The 24,188-nt window shown below is 37.4% G+C and overlaps 1 protein-coding gene across 2 annotated transcripts; it reads left to right on the top strand.

Annotated features, from left to right (window-relative positions):
* Nucleotides 1–3,359: 3,359 nt before the first annotated feature.
* LOC145123294 (uncharacterized) lies at nt 3,360–12,146 on the top strand. Of its 2 annotated transcripts, XM_079058509.1 has the most exons (6): nt 3,360–3,902; nt 7,658–8,161; nt 10,256–10,366; nt 10,467–10,576; nt 10,748–10,795; nt 10,892–11,023. In XM_079058509.1, the coding sequence occupies exons 1-5, from the start codon at nt 3,455–3,457 to the stop codon at nt 10,760–10,762; spliced, it is 1,188 nt and encodes a 395-aa protein (XP_078914635.1). In that variant the 5' UTR covers nt 3,360–3,454; the 3' UTR covers nt 10,763–10,795; nt 10,892–11,023. The 2 variants fall into 2 exon arrangements, with proteins under 2 accessions (XP_078914635.1, XP_078914634.1); XM_079058508.1 differs by lacking the exons at nt 7,658–8,161; nt 10,256–10,366; nt 10,467–10,576 and adding an exon at nt 11,391–12,146 and having other exon boundaries at nt 10,892–11,322.
* The last annotated feature ends 12,042 nt before the right edge of the window (nt 12,147–24,188 follow it).

Raw genomic sequence — 24,188 nt, 5'->3', positions numbered from 1 at the left:
CTCTAAGATAGCAGTACCCTTGACCCGGCTGACGAAGAAGGCTGTTGTATTTCGCTGGGGGCCCGAGCAGTAGATAGCGTTCGAGACACTGAGGTAGAGGTTGTGCGAGGCGTCGATCTTAGCCCTGCCAAAGGGCGTGGAGGATTTTGTAGTGTACTGTGATGCGTCCATTTCGGAATTGGGCGCAGTATTGATGCAGAGAGGGCACGTCATTGCTTACGCCTCGAGGCAGCTGAAGCCTCACAAGGCGAACTACTCAACGCACGATCTGGAGTTAGGGGCGGTTGTTTCGCCCTCAAGATTTGGCGACATTACCTCTATAGGGTCTGTTGTACTATCTACATGGATCACAAGAGTCTGAGGTACCTCATGGATCAGCCGAATCTGAACATGAGGCATCGTCGAAGGCTAGATGTGGTGAAGGATTAAGACTGTGAGATCCTATACCACCCGGGGAAGGCCAATGTTGTGGCCGATGCGCTTAGCCGCAAGGCGTCCCCGATCAGAGATATCTACTTGAGGATGGCGGTAGTGACTCCGCTTCTGGAGCAGATCCGAGAGGCCCAACAGGAGCCTATGAAGGAGGAACATCAGAAGAGTGAGCGTATTGTGTGTCTGGTTTCCTCCTTCGACTATGATAGCCATGGGTTGTTGACATTACGCCGTAGAGTGTGGGCTCCATATCATGGAGTTATGCGTCAAGTTTTGATGGAGGAGGCGCACAAATCCATGTTTTCTATCTATCCCGGGGCGACGAAGATGTACAGAGATCTTCGTCCTGATTATTGGTGGCCCTGTATGAAGCGGGATGTAGCATGGTACGTTGAGAGATGCCTGGCGTGCAGGAAGGTCAAGGCCGAGCACCAGAGGCCTCATGACAAGACAAAGCCATTGGATATCCGTATGTGGAAATGGGAAGATATTACTATGGATTTCATCACAAAACTTCCCAGGACTGCGCGAGGGGTGGATTCGATTTGGGTCATCGTGGATCGGTTGACCAAGAGTGCTCATTTCATACCGATTCAGGAGAGCATCTCGGCCGAGAAGCTGACCGATATCTACATCAGAGAGGTAGTAGCTCGACACGAAGTGCCAATTCCCGTGATTTTCGATCGAGACGTGCGATTCACTTCCGGATTCTCGAAGAAATTCCATGACGAGTTGGGTAATCGTCTGCACTTTAGCACGACTTTTCACACTCATATGGATGGTCAGAGTGAGCGGACCATCCAGACCTTGGAGGACATGCTGTGGGCATGCGTATTAGACTTCGGTGGTAATTGGGATACCTACCTTCCCTTGGCATAGTTTTCCTACAATAATAGCTACCACGCGAGTATCGACCGTCCTCCCTTTGAGATGTTGTACGAGAGAAAGTGCAGGACCCTGATATGCTGGGGAGAGGTTGGGCAGAGGGTCATGAGGAGTACCAAGGTGGTACTTAAGATGACAGAAAGGATCCAGCAGGTCCGGAGCAGGCTTCAGACTACTTAGAGTCGGCAGAAGAGCTATGCCGACAAGCGCCAATCAGACCTGGAGTTTCAGGTGGGAGATAGGGTTCTCCTGAAGGTGTCACCTTAGAAAGGTGTCATTCGGTTCAGGAAGCGGGGCAAGTTGGGCCCCAGATACATTGGTCTTTTCAGAGTTGCAGTCCGGGTGGGCAAGGTGACGTATAGGTTGGATCTGCCAGCCTAGCTTAGTCAGATCCACGATACCTTTCATGTCTCCCAGTTGCGGAAGTGCCTGGTAGACGACTCTGCGGTGGTGCCTCTAGAGGATATCCAGGTTGATGACAGTCTGAACTACATCGAGCGACCAATAGCCATCATCGACAGGAAGTCGAAGGATCTGAGGAACAAGAAGGTCGAGTTGGTGAAGGTGCAATGGCAGCACCACAAGGGCTCAGAATGGACGTGGGAGCCGGAGGACGAGATGAGGGAGCAGACTTCGAGGACGAAGTCTAAAATAAGTAGGGGAGATTTGTAACGCCCGGTTTCTGGTACGTATTTAAATAAGAAACTATTCATATTTGCTAAGGGACTCGACGAGTTGGAGGCCCCAAACTCGTTGAGTAAGAATTAGATATGTTGGACGCGGGACTTGAAGTCTACTCGACGAGTAGAGGAGCCTCGACTCGACGAGTAGGTCTGCCAGAGTGAAACCCTAATTTTCGGGGTTTGCACTCTATTTAAACATCTTAACACCCTCCATTGTGGCCTCTCTCATCGCCTCCCTTATTCCAGAAAACCCTAATTCGAAATCCTAACCCATTTTGAGTGTTTTTGAGCCATTTTTGTGTATTTTTTTTTGGTTTTAAAACTTAAGAAGGAAGAAGAAGCTTGAGAGTTCAAGAGGAAGCAAGTAGATCTAGAGGTTGTGTTTCATTTCCAACTTATTTTAGGTTAACATGGCTTTTGTCAGCACAACAAGTTGACTCCATCTTTGTAGCTTAATTAGGAAAGAAGATGGAATGAGGATCGACGTAAAGAAAAAAAAATACAAATTTTATTTTGGGCTTTTGGCATACAAATGGTAGGCTGAGGCTCTAACAAACCCATACCATTTCATATTTGTGGCCCAAACCAGTGTTAACAATCTCTAATTTCCAGCTAATTAAAAGCAGCTAGTTATTAACACGTGTTTAAACATAAGTTTAACAGCAATACATAAAAAAAAACTCTGTAATTAATAAGATTATCATTATTAAGTTATATTAATATTAATTTAAATTACACTAAACTAAATATACTAATATAGTAAGTGGGGATTAGGTGTGAAATATGCAATCTCCCATGTTTCTTGGATCTTGCCTCAGTAATTAGTTAGTAAACAATTGATATTAGCATAACATGGCTTTTGTCAGCACTACATGTAAACTCCGTCTCTACCTTAAATATGTAAGAAGATTAAAAAAAAAAAATACAAGAATTCTATACAAATGACAGACGAAAACTCTAACTCATCCATAACCATCAACATCACATGTTTGTGTCCAAACTCCGAGCTAAGAACAGCTAGGTAGCACATTTTCAAATACAAGGTTAATAGAAACGTATGAAAACAAACACCATCGCAAGTTGTTACTAAAGTTTGAGAAATGAAGATTGAAGAACATTTTCTCTGTTAAACTGAATAAAATGGAAAATACAGTACATAGAGCTATACTACGCTGTTCTATCTATCATGAGCTTAACAAAATATCTAACTAGCCAACAACTAAAATTAAATATCTAACTAGCCAACAACTAACGTTACTAACATCTGTGAATAGTCCTGTTAAATAACTTATTACTATGTTAGTTGTGCTTTAACTATTAGGTGGGGTCGACGCCATCTCCAATGCGTCATGTATCTTGTCTCAGCAAGCAAGTCAACTCCATCTTTTTCTAGCATAAATATGTAAGAAGTTGGAAGCAGGATTCACAGAAAGAAAAGAAACAAACATACAAAGATGGCAAGCTCAAGTTCTAATCCACATATCACACTTGAAATCGAAGAAGAAGAATACCCATACCCATCACATGTTTGTGCTCCCAATTTTGTTACCTTTAAGCTAAGTTGTAAAGATGAGTATCGTATTTGGAAAACACAGACGCTATGTCTCTTAAAGAGTCATGCTATGCTTGGTTTCATCGATGGAACACTTGTAAGCCCTCAAAGGATTGTTTCCGGGAAGGAGAAAGTGGGTGACCCTAACATTCACTGGCTGTGGACAAGATCTGATTCTCTTGTCAAAGGTTGGATTCTTGGTTCACTCTCGAAAGAGACACTCGGGTGTGTTTTGGATCGTCTCACAGATCAACAGACCGAAGCAGATTGCAGTGCAATGGATGTGTGGAATGAACTGCAGACAATGTATGGTCATGCTGTTCTTCCACAACTGCCTCCTGTTGTTGCAGGTACAATCTTTTGTTTACAAAACTATCTTTTCTTTGAGTTGGTGATTAAATTATTTTAGATACAATATTAGTACGTAAAATAAGGGTTTAAATGTTTATATATGAAACATTCCTACATGATTCAATAAATTCAGGCCCGTTGTACTTGGGCGATAGGGGCGTCCAGATCCATCTTTTAAAGGGCCCAATTATTATTATTATTATTTTTTTAATTTTTTATCTTTTTTTAATAGAAAGTGTTATATTTAGAAGATACTAAGGTTCCGTTTGATAGTTTCTGGCTGGGAAAATGCTGTCTGGTAAAGTGCTGTTTGGAAAAGTTTTCTGACTGGGAAGAAACTATGCTGTTTGATTGTAAATTTGATTGACTGTGCTGAATGATGAAAAAAAGTAATAATTCAAAAAAAATAAATTTAAAAAAAGTTATTTAAAAAAAATTAATAATCCAAGAAAGAAAGAAAGAGGCGGGGTTTGGTGCATAATTGTCTTTGCAGCCCATTCAGGCAGAAAGATATGATTTTAAGGCTTTCTCAGAAAGACATATCGTACCGGAAAAGACCATTTTTTTGTGCAAATCAAACAGTCTTTCCGGTCTATTCAACCGGAAAGATCTGTTTGGACCTGGAAAGATGCGTATCAAACGGAACCTAAGAGTAATTTTCTTTCAATCATTGAGTTGTTATAAAAAATTTGATAACATTTATGTATTTTAACGGCCCATATTTTTCCTATAGCCTAAGTCTAAAATTTGTTCGTAACAACCTGCATAAATTCGGGACCCACCTAAATGATATTTGGTTAGAAAATCACTCTGTTGTATACATTAGATGAAACAAGCATTTATTACGTATTTTGTCTACGTCCCATCCATTTAAAGTTTCAAATTTCAAAAAAAAAAAAAAAATGCTTATACTCATGTACCTATTAGTTGTAAAACACAAAAAACTTAACTCTATTAAAAATGATATATTAAAATGATATGTTCTTTTAAAGGTTAATATCATAAAAGTATTTTTTTCAGTATTAAACCTTACTTTATTTATTTTTTTTTTGAAAAAGATCATGCTTCTTTTATTAATTTGACCATTTAGCAATTATTTACGAAAAAAAACTTGTTAAATGTGAGTGCATTTTTTTAAGAAAAATAATAAAAACTTAAGTGTTGTGGGGTTATTTGAAAAAAAAAATTAAAGGGATTTTCAAGGAAAAAAATAAGGTCTTTTCAGAAAATTAAAAATGTAGTTTAATTAAAAAAAAACTGAATATATAAGTTTTTTTTTTATGATATTAACCCTACTTTGATTGAAATGTTTATTACTAAAATATACTTTTATATTCGACATATATATATATATATATATATATATATATATATATATATATATATATATATATATATATATATATATATATACACGCAAATCTTTTGAAAACATAAATATTTGTGCGAACTTAAGAACTACTAATAGAGACATCATTTTTTAAAATGAAAAACTGAAATAAAGTCCCTACATATTGGTCTCATAATCGATTTAGTCCCTATATATTTTTTTTATTCAATTAAGTCCCAAATACCGGTAATCGTATTCAATTTAACCTTTTGACCCGGTCAATAGGTTATCCAACTTTCAAAAATTAAATTTTTGGCCTAGATTTCAAAATTTATTACAAATTTGGTCCAAAATTTACACTTTTGGCCCAGATTTTAAATTTTGTTACAAATTTGGTCCAAACTTTACCCTTTTTGCCCAGAATTTTATTATGAATTCATCCTAACTTTAGTTTTTTTTTATAACTTTTTTTCTCAAAGAATTGTTTCTAATATGTTTTTTCTATATAAAATCATATTTATACAAAAAAACGTATTTTCACTTAAAAATCTTATATTTTCTATATAAAAACCTTTTTTAAAAAGTTTTTTTTATACGAAATATCTAGTTATAAAAATAAATATTTATTAAGTATATAAATATATACAAATCCGTTTTTATAAAAAAATGTATACAAAAATGTATTTTACAAAAAAAAAACGTATACAAACACCTATTTTATCTATATTTTTTTTATAAAATCTTGTTTGTTTACATTTATTTTATGAAAACTTGTTTGAATAATTTTTTATATAATACGTGTTTGTATACATTTTATAAAATGTATACAAACATGATTTTATAAAATATATACAAACACGTATTATATAAAACATTATTTAAACACATTTTTATAAAATGTATACAAACACGATTTTATACAATGTATACAAACACGTATTATATAAAAAATTAGTCAAACACGTTTTTATAAAAAAAATAGATACACACCTATTTGTGTGGATATATATATATATATATATATATATATATATATATATATATATATATATATATATATATATATACACACACACACAAAGGTGATAGGTGTTTGTATACATTTTTTTTTGTAAAATACGTTTTTGTATACATTTTTTTTTATAAAAACAGTTTTGTATATATTTATATACTTAATAAATATATATTTTTATAACTAGATACTTCATTTACAAAAAAGTTTTAAAAAGAAGTTTTTATATAGAAAATATAAGATTTTTATGTGAAAATACGTTTTTTTCTATAAATATGATTTTATAAAGAAAAAACATATTAGAAACAATTTTTTTGAGAAAAAAAAGTTGTTAAAAAAACTAAATTTAGGATGAATTCATAATAAAATTCTAAAATTTGGGCAAAAAGGGTAAAGTTTGGACCAAATTTGTAACAAAATTTAAAATTTGGGCCAAAAGTGTAAAATTTGGACCAAATTTGTAATAAATTTTGAAATCTGGGCCAAAAATATAATTTTTGAAAGTTGGATGACCTGTTGACCGGGTCAAAGGGTTAAATTGAATACAATTACCGGTATTTGCGACTTAATTGAATAAAAAATAAATATATGGACTAAATCGATTATAAGACCAATATGTAGGGACTTTATTGCAGTTATCCCTTTTCAAAATCGAAACCACAAATATTAACGAAATGCAGCGTCTAAGCAATTTTTAGGCTCAAAATAACATTTGACGTTTTATTTTTTTTGAAAAATTTTCATATATATGCACTACCAATTTATACATGCATAGCTGCGTCGCAGTCTATATGATTGCTGACGCGTAGTTTTCAATTGTTGATGCATAGTTCGCAAATTCTCACGTTTTTTTAATTCGCATAATAGCTCAACCATATATATATATATATATATATATATATATATATATATATATATATATATATATATATATATATTACTAGAAAAAATTTGTCAACCGCAAATTGTTTAACCAAGGAAGGTACAACAAATAGAATCTGTTATGATTCCCATGGCTATCGTATTCAAAGGTTCATATACCTTATAAGGCTAGAGGGAATGGTTCGGTGCCACTCATGGGCATGCTGGTATTGACAGTAGCATGACATAGAAACACTGCCCCTTGACCATGGCATGGCAAGGAGTTCGGAAACTTCTTGTAGATGGGAGAGAGTCAAAAATCAATTTTTATTCTCACTTTTTTTACTAATATGAAAAAGTGTTATGACAAGTCATCCCCTTTTAAATGGCTAATTGAACATGTAGTGTGGCAAGATGACAATGCTACATGCATGTATCTTACCATTTTTCTTTCCATATCCCTAATGATTAGCTTAGATTAGAATATTACAACACATATTTTTTTATCTTATAGTTTGTTTACCTTCATAACAATTAATATGCAAATTTAGATAAACACGAAGAAGAAAGAGCAGAGGCTCACGAACATTTGGACCGTGCTATTCGATCAGGAGATTGGGATTTAGTTCTTGAAACAAAAAGGAAACACAAAGTTACTTCCATAGAGAAAATCACCAATAATGGAAACACAGCACTCCATGTAGCAGTGGGCACTACCCAAAAGCCACAATTCATATTAAACCTGCTTAAATTGATACCCGAGAACGTACGATTGTCAGCTGTGCGGAATTCAGATGGTAACACCCCACTTCATGTTGCCGCTATTATTGGCTACACTGAAGCTGCTAAGATCTTGGTGGAAAGAAACCGAGATTTGTTGTTGGCTAAGAACAAAGAGGGTCACACATCACTAGCCATAGCTCTTTCCGGTATGCATACCGAAACATCTCATTTTTTGCTGGTTCAGATGAATACTGACATAGAGAAGGATACATTGTTTTACGGCACAAGTGGTGACGAGCTTCTGGTTTCTGTTATTTCTTCAAAGAATTTTGGTAAGTAGCTATAGGATTCAAAAAAAATTAAGGGCTTTTGATATAAAAGTCCTTAAGTTTGTCAAAATGTGACAGTTTTGTCCATGCGACCATTTTGTAAGAAACTAAACTAAAACAATTTAGTTGTGTGCTGGGGAGAAACGAAGAACAAAACAGAAAAATAAATTCTTGACTTGCACACAACGTTTTATGAGAACCACAGCACTTAAATTTAGAGTTCAAACTATTACATCTATATATACTAATTGGATTAGAAACCTACTCAAACTCTAATACCTACATACTAGATAAAACAAAACCAAAATATAGTAATTTTCCTATATTGCCCTTAACTATAAAATTTGCTTTTCAAACCGATTAACCCAACAATCACCCCCTTAATCGGTTTGGTCATACGAACCACTCGTTCAAAACAATGCCGGTTCCTCTTCGATTAGACCCGCTTCTTCCTTTTCCCATTTAGGACACTCGTTTTTATAGTGACCAAGCTCACCACATTTGTAACATCTAACGTGACTTTTATCCCGGACACGTTCATTACTATCTCGACTTCTCCCGGACCCCCGACCTCTTCCCCGGCCACGTCCAAAGTCATCCCGATTTGAACGTTCATTGCCACAATGCTTACAAACATGTGACTTTTCATCACTAGCCAACAACAACCCACCTTGAGTGTCCTCCACTTTCTCGGTTCCTCTTATACGCTCCTCGTATGCCTTCAATCTACCAACCGCTTCATCAAATAACATTGAATCCAACTCGAAACATTGCTCTATTGAAGCCACGATTTGAAGAAACGACTTAGGCATCGAATCTAGTAACCTTTTTACCAAATCACCTTCTTCAAGCTCATATCCAAGACTCCTTGCTTTTGACGCTAAACCGGATAATTTTGTCACAAAATCATCAACCGTTTCATCCTCCTTCATGCGTAAACTTTCAAGCTCCCTTTTTAAGGTTGCAAGTCGAGCCGTTCTCACCCGATCCACTCCCAAATACCGTGTTTTTAGCCCATCCCACACTTGCTTTGGGTCGGTGTAACTCGCCATTTGCAACACCATGTCTTCGGGTATCGCTTGAAACAAAAAAGCAAGAGCTTGTTTTGACTTCTTTTGATCTGGTGCTTTATCTAACGTCTTCGGTTCGACCGTCTCCCATATGCCATGTGCATCCATAATCGACTTGACTTTAACCGCCCACACCGGATAATTCGTTGGAGTCAAAACCGGAACTTGATATGTCAATGAACCTCCTTCTTTAACCAACGACATCCTTTTCTCCTTAACCCCGACTTCTTTAATCAAGCTTGTTCCGAGAGCACTCTTCCACCGGACAACAAGACAAGGTCACGACCACCTTTACCGTCTTCCGTCACCCGCAAAACGAACCGAATCAAAGCCATCCGCTTTGACGTCTTCCCGTTCGTTTACTCCGCGCCTCCGGTTAGTCTCTCACAAGCCCGATTAAAAGAAATCGGGATTGTTTCTAATCAACCTCAAATCACACCCCCTTCAACGAAACCGCTCTCTGATACCAAGTGTAAGAAACTAAACTAAAACAATTTAGTTGTGTGCTGGGGAGAAACGAAGAACAAAACAGAAAAATAAATTCTTGACTTGCACACAACGATTTATGAGAACCACAGCACTTAAATTTAGAGTTCAAACTATTACATCTATATATACTAATTGGATTAGAAACCTACTCAAACTCTAATACCTACATACTAGATAAAACAAAACCAAAATATAGTAATTTTCCTATATTGCCCTTGACTATAAAATTTGCTTTTCAAACCGATTAACCCAACACATTTTAGGTGTGTTAATGCTTATAGTTTGTCAAAAGAAATCATTTTTTCCCTTAAGTTTACAATTTGAAAAAAAAACCCTTAAATTTACAAATCTTTAATGTTTTTACCTAAGTATGTTTTCCAAATTTAACATGAAAATCATCTAATGAAAAAAAAAAATTCGCAAATTTTAGACAATAACGAACAAAATATCGTGTCATAGAGACAAAACTTGGACTTTTATGTCAAAAGTCCAAAAACTAACCACATAAATGCAACAACTAACTTTGAAATATACTTAGACTTGGCAAATGATTTGATGAGGCATCTCAATAGAGTGGATACTGACGCTGTGCTGATGGCTATAGCTCAGAATTTCCCATCTGAACTTAATAAAGTTGAAGCATACGCTGGTTTGTTGCTTTCTATCTTGATTCTGCAAGATTTTACCTTCTCAATTTGTTATAAGGCTTCTCTAACGAACTTCCTCTACACCGATTTTATACTTTGAAGGGACTGAAATAATGCATTACAAAGGAGCTGAATTCTTGCAAACTTTTTGTGATGTTTCCAGATTACATCCAAGAGCTTGTTGCTGTTTGTTACTTACAGTATTATTAGGGGTAATTCATTAGTCCAAGATTTGTTCTGTGTTGTTTTCACTATCTATTATTTGATTCCACATGCATATTAAAATTGCAACTCACAAAAAATTTGTTGTAGCACCTTCTAATTTCGTGGTTGCACATTGCATAACCACATAAGTCTAACAAACTATCTATCGTGTAATGCAGGGATTTTTTATTTGATTTTTCTTTTCCCGCGAATCCTTAAGATGTTAGGTAAGATGAACCGACAGTTACCATCATTGTATAACTAAAAATGGAAGAGAAAGAAGAGTACAGTTCTTTGTTTGACATGTTCATTTGGTCTTTCAGTGCGACCATTTATTATAAAGAGAGTTCAAGTTCATGCTGATGCTATGGAGCTATTAGAGACAGTATGTAGACGGATAAAACATAAAAATGACCCGAACTCTTTCCATCGATGTTATACAAATCCAATTTTTGAAGCCATAAGAGAAAATGCATACGAGGTTGTACACTGGATTGTGCCTTTCTTCAAAAATGCAATTTGGAGTACCAACAAAGATGGCCACAACATTATTCAATATGCTGTGATAAATCGCTCCGAAAAGGTTTACAACCTGTTATATCATATGAGCGATCATAAGAATATTTACAGAACAATCAAGGACTCTTCTGGGAATAACCTATTACATCTGGCTGCAAGATTGGCACCTACCAACAAACTTAATCTCATATCGGGAGCAGCTTTACAGATACAAAGTGAACTACAGTGGTTTAAGGTACGAATATAATGTTTCAAGAACAAAACTTATTTATAAAGTATGCTTAACATAATCTAATCTTGTAGGAAGTCGAAGGATTTGTGTGTCCACTAAACATCAAACAGAAGAACTCTTTCGACGAAACACCTCAAATGGTATTTACAAGAGAACACAAGGAGTTGGTGATTGAGGGAGAAAAATGGATGAAGGCAACTGCCGAGTCCTACACTATTACAGCTGCATTGATCACCACCATTGTGTTTGCAGCTGCTATTACAGTGCCAGGAGGAAACAATCAAGACACTGGGATACCACTTTTTACAAACCACACTGCCTTCACAATATTTGCAATATCAGATGCCATATCATTATTCGCAGCTGTTACTTCATTGTTAATGTTTTTGTCAATTCTCACTGCACGTTTTGCTGAACAAGACTTCCTCTTCAAGTTGCCGACAAAGTTGATTATTGGTTTGGCCACCTTGTTCATCTCAACCACAGCCATGATAATAGCTTTTGGTGCAACGTTGTACCTTGTATTTGGTCAAAGAAACTCAAGAATTCTTACACCAATAGTTGTGTTGACATGCCTACCAATTACTTCATTTGTGACTCTGCAGTTCCCTCTAATCATAGACTTGGTGAGTGCCACGTATGGTCGCAGGATTTTTGGTAAGAAATATGTTGCATATAGTAAGGATAGTTTAGAAAGAATGAAACGTCCCTTCTATTAAATCTTTTTGTTGTATTGGTCCTTACTTTGTAATATGACAGTTATTTGAGGCGTTGGGATAGATAAATTATGATTGGGTGATAACTCGGGGGTTTAAAATGGGAATGATTTTAAGAGTTGTGAATTGCATATACCTGTGCACTTTCCATCATCATATTATTTTAAAGTTAAAAAAACATAAAAAATGTATTTTTTTTTATTATTATTAGTGCTTTTTTTAATGTAACCCTCAATGAACATGGTCTGTACAACATACTCTTCATGTGATCTGCTCATAACACATCCACAATAATATTTTCTATATAGTCATAGTTATGTGTAAAATACCATATAATCTCTTATATGCAGCTGGAGCTGGTGTTTCTTATTCATAAATTAAGCAATGTATAAAATACCTTATAATCTCTTATTTGACAATGCTAATTTTTGTGTGTAATAATAATTAAATATGAAATAAGTTAATAAATTAAAATAATAAAATGTTATAGATATACAAAAATAATACCAATAAAACACAAAACGTACTTTTATATCATTTTATGGAATACAAAGTAAAGTGGCTTGGATGGCGAGAGGTTTGGTAGAGATCAATGCGATGTTGGGAGAACTTCGAGCTGTTTAGTTTGGTGTGAACGGCTTAATCAACATGAAATGTTAGGTTACAGGTTGACTATCCAAGGTTTTCGGTTTCCAGTTTGGTAACAAGGTTTGACTTTCAACTGGAAATGTTTGTAAGCCAATGACTAGAATGGTTTAAAACGAATTTTCTAGGGTTTAATATGTAAATAAGACATAAACGCATGGGCAAAATGTATAAATTGGTTAAAGGCTTTTGAGTTTTGACTTTCTTTTTAGCGAAAATGTTTTTTTTAGAGGTGTCTTCTTTGGTCTCTCGGTAATTGTATACACATTCAATAACAAAATTTTGATTAAAGCATTTTGGTTATCCTTTGATGATTGTTCTCCCGAATCCTCGTGGTTATTAGTTTTTGTTGGGATTTAATTAGTACTATGCCATTTTAGTATAATGAAAATTTACAATTATGAGTAGAATTAAATTTTTGATTTTAAATAAGTTAGGAGATGTGGAGTGCATTATTGTATAGCAGCCCCAGATCAAATGAAGATGAAGATACATCCAATCCAAAGTTAGAGAAGCCCCAGATCAAATGAAGATGAAAAAGACATGAACCTTACTTCCTGTCACATTTGAAAATTAAAAAATTAAAAAAGAATGAGGAAGCTGGTTAAGGGGATAGGAATAGTGTAGATTCCACCATTCCTTTGATAATGTCAGGGGAGGCAATCATGTTAGTAAACCATGGGTTTCACCTGTCACACCCCTGGTTGGCAGCGGAAACGGCGGATGGTGCGAACGAGGGGAGATTGGGCCGAGGCATGAAGATATATATAGAACATAACATAAAAGAATATCACAAACATTTTATTTATTTATTATAAATTATTTTGGGATTACATTGTTTTAAAAGACAAGCACGCAACCTAAACAGGACTAAATATGATAAACAGACGGAACTAAAACTCCAGCAGCTTCCTTGAATACATGTATTTTTGGAAAACGTCAACATAATGTTGGTGAGTGCACAAATTTTTATAGTTTTCGGATTTTAGTGGGCTATATTAATATAAGAATCCTTTTTCTCTTACAAAAAAATTTCCTAAAGTATTTTATCAACCCTACCTTACTATCTTTTAGGATATCTAGTGATCCTATCTTATTATATTTTCAGGATATATTTATTAATCCTAATTTACTATCTTTGTAGGATATCTAACGATCCTAACGTATTTTATCTACCATTCTAAGGTGCCCCTAATAGTAGTCAAATTTCTAAGGTAATCTAATGTATTATAATGAGCACCCATAATCGACACTCTTTGACTAATAATTTACCTTGCCACGACGCTTCATCGGACGTCGAATAGTGAATGATAAGAAAGTTATCATGTTGGGATTGTAGCTAGCAATTACATGTGGGGTTGTCAATCCTCTTATAGATCTATACATATCTTTTTATCACTCGCAAGATTAACGATTATAGGTATCGGAGAATGTCGAATTTAATCAAGGCCTTTGGATGAATTTAATAGCTCACTAACGCATTGACCTTAGGTATTTATCTTTTATCTTTTTAAATCCTTCCTAGGGATTTCCTATAACTATCATAATATAAATCTTTTTTTCTTATATTTGAGAACTATATCTTTTGATCTCATAATTATCATGGATATATAAGTATTCATATAGATACCCTAATTATGGCTATTTGAAAACAATATATTTGGGCAGAGTAACAACTAAATACAGTGCATATCCCTATATTTGACTAGCATTAATTCTAGGTAGTACGTTACCCTAGGGATTTGGCCATTATAACATCTTGGTATTATCTATTTCTAAACTATCGAACATCATATCTCTGAGGCATAATATCATAGCTTACAGCTAGACATAGTATCTATAGTTATATTATCCTAAGGCTTTAAGCTTTATAAAATGATTTGATATTTATAGATATAAATATATTTTGATAAAACCATTTGATAAACATGTATCCTCATCCCCCGTAAAGCATTTAAAATAGTAAAATAGGGGTCGTGAACTCACCCTAGTCGTGTGAAACCTTTGATGTAGGGTTGAATCGGGCTCGGGTGTAACATCCATGAAATTTCATAAAATTTAAACTTTTCAAAGCAACCCTTTTCCTATAGAAGTGTTTACAAAAACCGTTGTTCCCAAAACATTATTTAAAAATCAGAATCTCTTTCAACATAGTTTTCAAAACATTCACATTATCAGAGTTTCCCAGAAATCATAAGTCTAAAACGCGAGGATGTGTACGGTCACGCCTTCACCTTGCCACGATCCACTGAAGTACTTGAAACCATAAACCAAAACTGTAAGCACGAAGCTTAGTGAGTTCCCCCAAAGTACCAATACCCAAACAAATAACATATACAAATAACAACATGTATTGGGTCCACAACTAAAAGACTGGATTACCCCTTGAGCCCACAGTATGAGTTTAGCTTGCATATCAGGCCCACAACTCATATATGGCTTGCTCTCAAGCCCACAACATAAGTCTGGCTTGCCCTTGGGCCCACAACTTATGTCTGGCTTGCTCCCTCAATCCTTGGACTGGAATACCAATGAGTAGCCGTCAGTACGAGTCCGACATATCACCCGGTTCTCAGATTGTATCTGGAATGCTAATGAGCACTCAGTATGAGTCTGGCGATCCCTCCCTGGCCCTCAACTCATACCTGGAATGCTAATGAGTCCTCAGTATGAGTCTAGCATGCCCTCCCTGGCCCTCAACTTATATCTGGCATACTCCAGGGTTTATTGGCTACAACACAAAGCAGTACAACCTCAACCTAACTCACACAATATGTCGATATATAAAAGAGAATATCATGATAAACAGACAGTATCACAGGTAGTCCTACAGATCTACCAGACTAACATATCAAGACCAGCATAACCAAACTAGCATGCATATCTATTCCATACTCGACATATCAACAATATCAGGGTTATCAACCAAACGGCCGGCCTTGGTGCCTTTGACCCGAAAGTACAGTGAGGAAAACTCACCTTGAATGTAGAAACTCCCCGAAAGAAAATCCTTAGTTGCTGCCCTGCCGGCTTCCCGAGCTATCAATACCAACAACACACCCAATTAGCAATTGGGTTCCATGCTATAATCCATAATCTCTACTTGGGGTAAAATGACCATTTTACCCCTGATCCAACATGAACCAAAACTGAGGCCCCAAACCAAAAGATCCACAAAGGCCCACTAATGGCCTAATTTTCAAAATTGGGCCCAACCCCATATGGGTCTTATCCTAAGCCCATAATTTTCCTTATTACAATTCAGATTACCATCTAGTACCCTTGGGACAAAATTTTTCAAAGACATAAATCGAAGGTCAAAGTCAAAGGTCCAAGTTGACCCAACTCGCCGAGTTATCCTTAAACTCGTCGAGTTTCTCCACCAATATGCACAGATCGGGAAAAACCAAGTAAACTCGTCGAGTTGACCCACCAACTCACCGAGTTCCTCTATCAATCTGAGAATATCGGGAAAAATCGAGCCAACTCACCGAGTTTATCCAACAAACTCGTCGAGTTCGCCAGGAACCCACCTCTTAAGACATTAAGCACTTAATCCATGAGGACATGACTCCAAAACATAGATCTAACTTTCTTGAGCTGGAAAACCACGTAAAGTTGCCAACTTTACGTTCATGCATGTCTAAATGAAGCTCTTAAGCTTGGAATGGACTTATTAATTGACTTAATGTATGCATGACACCAAAATCCTCATAAATTTTGCACCTTTAAGCTCAAGGGTACCAAAACCAACTCAGATCTGAAGGAACAACCCCTAAAATGACTTTACTCCATCATCATCCCCCAAAAGAGGCCAAAACACAACAAAACCCAAAATAAGGAGATCTAATCATCCATAAGTCAAGGTATGAACTTGATACCTTAAAGTGGCTGGAAGAATGGAGTGATTTTGAATCCAAGACTTCCTTCTCCAAGCTAGAAACTTCAAGATCTCCTAATTCCTTCACAATTCACAAAAAGAACACCAAACTTCCTTCCAAGGCTCCAAAAACTTAATAATGGAGGCTACAACTCAATTTAGGGTTTGGACAACAATGGAGGCTGATAAGGAGGCCAGAAAAAGGACTTAAGGACTTTAAATAGGTTGCAAGACCCTAAAACTTAATTAGGGTTTCCTTCCCAGCAGCCAACTCGTCGAGTTGAGGCTCCCCATGTAACGCCCCGATTCTCGAGTATGAATTTATGGTTATAAATTCTCTTGATTTCAAGGTCTACTCGACGAGTTGGTTGCCTAACTCGTCGAGTAGCAGCGGGTTGGTCCACGTGTTTAAGTGACCTACTCGCCGAGTCCAAGAAGGGACTCGACAAGTAGGAGCTGGAGGATGAAACCCTAATTTTCGGGGTTTTTGCACCCTATTTAAAGGATCATTGGCCTCCTCAGCCTCCCCTTACAGCCTCTTGATAGTCCATAAACCCTAATCCATGTGTATGCATGATTCTTCTGCGTTTTAAGCTTTGGAAGAGGATTATTGGTGGGAAGAGCTTAAAGAACAAGTAACTAGAAGCAAGGAACGTATGAAATCTACCTCAGTTAGCATCCTTTGGAAGGTATCAAGTCGTTTCCTTGACCTCATTTCATTCTAGATCTTATTGGGTTAAAGATTTGGGCTTTTCTAGCATAATAAGAAGCTATTCTTAGGTATGAGCTAAGATCTGAAGTTGTAACTTCAGATCTGAACTCTCTTTGGTCTCTAAGCCCATAAAGCTTTCAGCTTTAGCAAGTGTGAACCCCTCCTTAAGTGTAAAACTCCATTGAAAGCTTGGTTTTGTCATTATAAGACGTTAGAGCCTTGCATGTACGTAATGTTTGCAACTTTACGTGATAAACATGCCTTAGGAAGCTGGATCTGTAATATGGAACCTTAAGATGGCTTAAAAAGTATCTGAATGGATAATGGACAGAAGGGACTCGGCGAGTTGCATGGTCAACTCGGCGAGTCCGATGAAGATTGTCGTGGACTCGGCGAGTCAGTGGGGCGACTCGGCGAGTCAGTTAGGGTTTTCCCGGTTTTTGGCACGCATGAACTCGGCGAGTTGCAGGGGAAACTCGATGAGTTGACCAAGGAGTTTACGGCCGCAAACATTAGGAACTCGACGAGTCACTCAAGTGACTCGGCGAGTTAACGAGCTATGCAAGGAACTCGACGAGTGGCTGGTTGTACTCGAGGAGTTAAGGTCAACATGGACTGTTGACCTTGACCATTGACTTGGACTTTGACCAAGGTTAACTAGTTAACTTCTGGGAGCATTTTGGGAAATTGGAAATTATAAGTATGCTTCTATGGTGAATATAGGTGGTGGAGTTGTGTCAGGTGATCCGAGAGTAGAGCTTATCACTTCAGCGCGTCAGTTGTGAGGTGAGTTATCCTCACTGTACTCAAGGATCTAAGGCACCAAGGTCGGCCCTTTGTTTTGTTATTGGGATTATTACTGTTGTGATATGTTAGTTCAGTATCCTGGTAGATAGGATGGTTATATGCTAGTATGATCTGTTAGATCAATATCCTGGTAGATCGAATGTGGTTATGTTTAGTGACCTATAGTTGGTCTGACTGTCTGTATGCTAGTTGTTATGCCAGTTAGGTAGATCTGTGGGACTACCTGTAGTATTATGTGATTATCTGTATGTGCATTAGTTGTGTTATATGTCGACATATTATGTGGGATGGGTTGAGGTGAAACTGCTCCGTGCGGTAACTAACAAACCCGGGAGCATTCCAGATACGAGCTGAGGGAGACTCGTACTGTGGGCTCGATGGCAATCCAGATGTGAGTTGTGGGCCCAAAAGGCAATCTAGAATCATACTGTGGGCCCAAGGGTAATCCAGTCTATAAAGCTATGGACCCAATACATCCTGTTAGTTGTATATGTGTTATGTGAAGTGTATCGGTATTTTGGAATTCCAACCCAATGGTTGAGGGCCTAGGGTATTCCATCCTAATGGATGATTGGACCCATAGTATTTTGTTTATTATTGTATGTGTATTATTGTGTGTATGCGTATTTTGGGGGTAACTCACTAAGATATCGGGCTTATAGTTTCAGTTTATTGTTTCAGGTTCAGCGGATGACCGCGGAAAGGCGAAGGCGTGACCGTACACTTCCTCGATTGTTGATTATGATTTCTGGGAACTCTGATTTTTAGAATATTTTGAAAACAAATTGTAATAATTGAATGGTTTTAAATGATTTAAAAAGTTTTAAATTGGCTCGGATTTTATAGATGTTACACCCCAACTCGTCAAGTTGGTTCATTAAACTCCTGCGATCCATCCATCTTCAACACGAAGAGTTGGTCCATCCAACTCGTCGAGTTGACCTAGAAATATGGTTATTCTCAACAATTTCTCTTAAAGAATTTGGATGTTACATCGGGACTCTGGGGACCACTCCTAATAGTAGCTACTTCGAGAAGAGAGTGAGTGTAAATGAAGGAGGTGTGCATAAATGGTCTGCCCAACCTCTCTATTTATATTCATGGATTTGGGACGCGTGCGGGGAAAATATATGTGCGCGTCGCGCATGACAATCGTGGCTGCATCAAGAAAAGGCCACGTGTAACGCCCCAAATTGTCCACGTTGCTCGCAATCTGATCGAATCCGATGTCAGGTGCGCAGCATGCGGAGATGCGCACCTGGCGCACACGAAAAGATTTTGCAAAAATCATAACTTATTCGTGTGAGCTCTGATCTAAGCCCTCTCTCTATATGTGTGATGATCTCAAAGGGTACTACAAGTCTCATTTAGGTTGTTTTGGCTAGTTTTGATTTTCATTTTGTGCCTAACGAGGGTAAAAATAAATGATTTTATGAAAATCATATTTGACTCATAGGGATCCCGTTTTCGATAACTTTTTTGTAATGTTTATATCTTGAGGACTACTACGGAACTCCTTTTTGCACTTTTAGTCAAAAGTTAACCAATCTCTAAGTATCCTTCTGACGTAATTAATTTTAATTACATTGTTGATTTCTATTTGTATAAAATCCATAGATCTTTCCTTTGAAGTCGGATTTTTACGAATATTATATCCTTGAGATCACGTTAACGAGTAATATCCAATTACATTAGACAGCTTAGAAAACATTACAACTTTTTGGACGCTAATTTTTGAGCCTAATGGAAGTTTTAACAAATAAATGTAATGTCATATCCGATTCTTATTATCTCAGAAATCAAATATTACAACATTAAGCTATCACATCTATTTTCCTACTCTTTCCTAATGGTGATCAGTGATGGAAACCTCTTGGTTGTCACAGTCTCCCCCTATTTTGGAAATTTTGTCCTGAAATTTTATTTTGTCATCGGGTTTCCTTCGAACAAGTGAGGTTATTTTTCTTTCATTTGGTCCTTTCATTCCAATGTGTACTATGGTCCTTGCTTAGAGTTCCATCGCACCTTGAGAATGGGAATATGACTTTGCTTGAGTCGTTTGACCTCTCTGTCCATTATTTCGACTGGCTTTTCAATGAAGTCCAGTTCAAGTTTAATATGAATCTCATCAAGTGGAATGACGAGCGTATCGTCAGAAAGGCACTTTTTAAGATTAGACACATAGAAGATGTCATGCACGTTATTGAGCTGTTAGAGTAACCTAAGTCGATAGGCAACCGGACCTATCCTATCAAGGATTTTGAATGGTCCTATGTACCTCAGATTCAGTTTACCATTCTTTTCGAACCTTATAACTCCTTTCCAAGGAGATACCTTAAGAATCACCCTATCTTCGACTTCGAACTCTAGGGGTTTATGCCTTACATTGGCATAACTCTTCGGACAGTCACGTGTTGCCTTCATGTGTTCCCTTATATGCACTATCTTTTCAATCATCTCGTGGATAATCTTTTAGCTTGTTCGTTGGCTATCCCCTGTGAATTTCTTGGCCAGTTGGGTCTAGCCAAATTATGTCCAACAAATGGGAGATCAACATTTTCAGCCATATAGTGCTTCGAACGGTACTGCTTTGATGCTTGTGTGATAGCTTTTGTTGTATGAGAACTCAAGTAGAGGAAGGTGAGTATCCCAAGCACTTCCAAAATCTATCACACAAGCTCCGAGCATGTCTTCCAGCGTTTGGATGGTCCTTTCACTTTGGTCACCGTTTTGCAGATGATAAGTCGTACTCATGTCCAGACGTGTACCAAGGGATTTTTACAAACTCTGCCAGAGGAGAGAGGTAAACCTACTATCTCTCTCAAAGATAAGAGATAAGGGTACCCCATATAATCTGACGATCTCTCTAAGGTAAGTCCTGATCAGCTTCTTCATCTTATCCGTATCTTTTATTGGTATAAAGTGAGAATACTTGGTTAGTTTATCGACAACTACCCATATAGTGTCATAACCAATAGTCGTTTTTGGTAATTTAGTAACAAAGTCCATTGTAATCTGCTCCAGCTTCCACTCGGGAATCTCCGGCTGCTACAACAAATCCCGAGGGACGTTGATGTTCTACCTTGACCTTGGAACATGTTAGGCATTTACCTACGTAGGTTGCAATCTCAACCTTCATGATTGGCCACCAATAGAGGGCTTTTAGGTCCAGATACATCTTGTCTGCTCTAGGATGAATGGAATATCTAGTCCTGTGGGTCTCATTTAGAACTAGTTCCTTGACCTCTCCATATTTTGGAACCTATACTCGGTTCATGAAATATCTTATTCCATCATCCTTAATTTCGAGTTGTCTTTCCATTCCTCATAGGCCTTCTTCTTTAACGTTTCCTTCTTTTAAAGTCTCAAGTTCAACACTCCTACTCTGTAAGATTATATTTGATTGGATAGTCACCATAAATGCTTTGACTCTATAAGGTTTAACTCAGTCTTTACGGCTCAAGGCTTCAGCTACTCCAACCATCTTCTTTGTCTCATGTTGATCTCTTTCTTATCGAAGATGTGATGTAGACTCTTTTGATTTGTGTATACCATACACTTTTTCAGTAAAGTAATGACGCCAAATCTTCGGGGAAAAAACTACTGCTTCTAACTCTAGGTCGTGGGTGGTGTAGTTGTTCTCATGCATCTTAAGTTTTCTTGAGGAGTAAGCTATGACCTTATCCCTTTGCATCAATACAAATCCCAACCATTGATGTAAAGCATCGCAATACACTACGAAGTCATCAGTACATTCTGGAAGGGATAGTATCAGTGCACTACACAACATTTCCTTCAGCCTTTGGAAAGTTATTTCCTGTTGGTCTCCCCAAATGACTTTTATTTCTTTTTGGGTTAACGTTGTAAGGGGTTTGAGTATGCAAGAGAAATTTTCTATAAATCATCGATAATAACCAACCGGTCCTAAAAATTGACGCACCTTTGTTGGCGTCTTGGGTGCTTCCCAATTCTTTACTACTTTGATTTTAGAAGGGTCGACATAAGTTCCTCTGCTGCTTACCACATGCCTAAGAAAGTGTACTTCTCTTATCCGAAATTCGCACTTAGAGAATTTTGCGTACAACTTTTATTTCCATAAAAGATCTAGGATCACTTAATGGTGTTGCCCATGCTCTTCCTTGGTTCGTGAGTATACTATAATATCATAGATGAATACAATCACAAATTTATCCAAGTAGGGCTTGCACACTTGATTCATAAGATCCATAAAGACAGCTGGGGCATTAGTTAATCCGAAGGGCATGACCAAGAAATCATAATGACCATAACGCATCTTGAATAAGTCTTTGGAATGTCCTATTCCATGAATCGAGTTTGATGATATACCGATCTCAAGTCGATCTTAGAGAAGTAACTGGATCCTTGCAATTGATCGAAGAAAGCATCTATTCGGGGTAGTGGATATCTATTCTTAATGGTCAACTTAAAAAGTTCTTGTAGCTGGCAGGAGAGCTCTTGCATCTTCGAGGGTGCCAATTTATAAGCAGACCTTGCTACTGGGGCAACTCCTGGAACTAGATCGATTCGAAACTCTACTTGTCGAGCTGGCGACAGTCCTAGTAGAGCCTCAAGGAATACATCATAGAAATCGTACACCTAAGGTACTTCCTCGATCTTTTTTTCTTATTGTCTCTCATATTGACAATATGAGCTAAGAAGGCAAAATACTTTTTCTACAAGTATTTTCTGGCCTTCATGCAAGGGATGATCCTAAGATTTCTACCGTGTTTGTCACCATACATGGTTAAAGGTTATCCGTTTGGTAGGGGTAGACGTAAGGCCTTCTCGAAGCACAATACCTCGATGTGGTTACAGGATAACCAGTCCATACCGATGATGACTTTGAAACTTCCAATGACCATTGTCATAAGGTCGACGAGAAAAGTATGATTACTTAACATTAAGGCACAATTCCTAAGTATTTCTTTAACACTATCGCCTTGGCCGTTAGCCATTTCTATTCTATAGGGTTCCCTAATTTTACTTGATGGGTGATCTAACAACTTCCTAAATTTGGGAGTAATATAGCTTCTATCGACACTGGTATCAAAATGGATATGTTCATATAAATTATTGATTAGGAACGTACCCATAACTACCGTTTGATCTTGGACGGCCTCTCTAGCACCTATAAGAAAATCTATGCTTCTAGCATTACCTACCTGACCTTTCAACTTTGTACAATCCCTCTGGATATGTCCAACTTCCTTACACTCATAACATGCTCGGCAATCTGCTGTTGCGGTTCCTTGATTGGGTGGGGGTTTGCATCTGTTATCAAGATGACCTTTCTTGCCACACTTGGTACAGACCCAACATGCTCCATTGTGACTAAACCCACACTATCTAGGGCTACTTCCAGAGGTAGCCCTTGTCGAGGGTGTTGAAACCGCAAATTCTTGAATAACTTCTCACTTCTTTTCTGCTGGTTGCCTAGCCTTCTCTTTTGACTCTTTTCCAAACTTCCTTTTTATACCTTCCACCTTCGGAAGGTCAGCCTTCTGAACCATCGTTCCACGACGAACCTCTTGATGGGTCAGACCAAAGGCTAGTCTCTCGGCGTCGTCGACGGTAGTCGATTTTGAGGTAGTGACTAAGCCTTGGATAGGCTGAGGCAAACCCCAAATATACATTTCTATATTTTTATCTTCCGGGCTAACCATCCTGGGACATAAGGTGTCATGGTCATTTAAATGACTTGTGTACGTGGCAACATCAGCTTTTTGCATCGTAAGATTCCACAGCTCCTGCTCCAGCATCTACATCTCTTTGTGTGGACAGTATTCTCCAATCATGAGTTGCTTCAACTCACTCGAAGACATAGCGTTTGCTATGTTAACGCCCACGGTCTTGGTGTAACTGTTCCACCAGCTTAAGGTTGCATCTGACATGGTGCAGGTGGCGAACTCGACTTTACAGTCCTCCGGACAAAAGCTTATCTTGAAAATAGAATCCATGTTTTCCATCCACCTAGTCAGCCCAACTATGCCTTCATTTACATAGGAGGTTTTTGGCTTACAGTTCATAAATCATTATATGAACAGACTCTAATTGGACCTTGTTTATCACCTTCGAACTCTCACCTCCG

This window comes from Lactuca virosa, chromosome 7, assembly GCF_052849685.1.
Source record: "Lactuca virosa cultivar CGN04683 chromosome 7, Lactuca_virosa_CGN04683_v6, whole genome shotgun sequence".
Lineage (NCBI taxonomy): Eukaryota > Viridiplantae > Streptophyta > Magnoliopsida > Asterales > Asteraceae > Lactuca > Lactuca virosa.
This window is presented reverse-complemented; position numbering and strand designations above follow the sequence as displayed.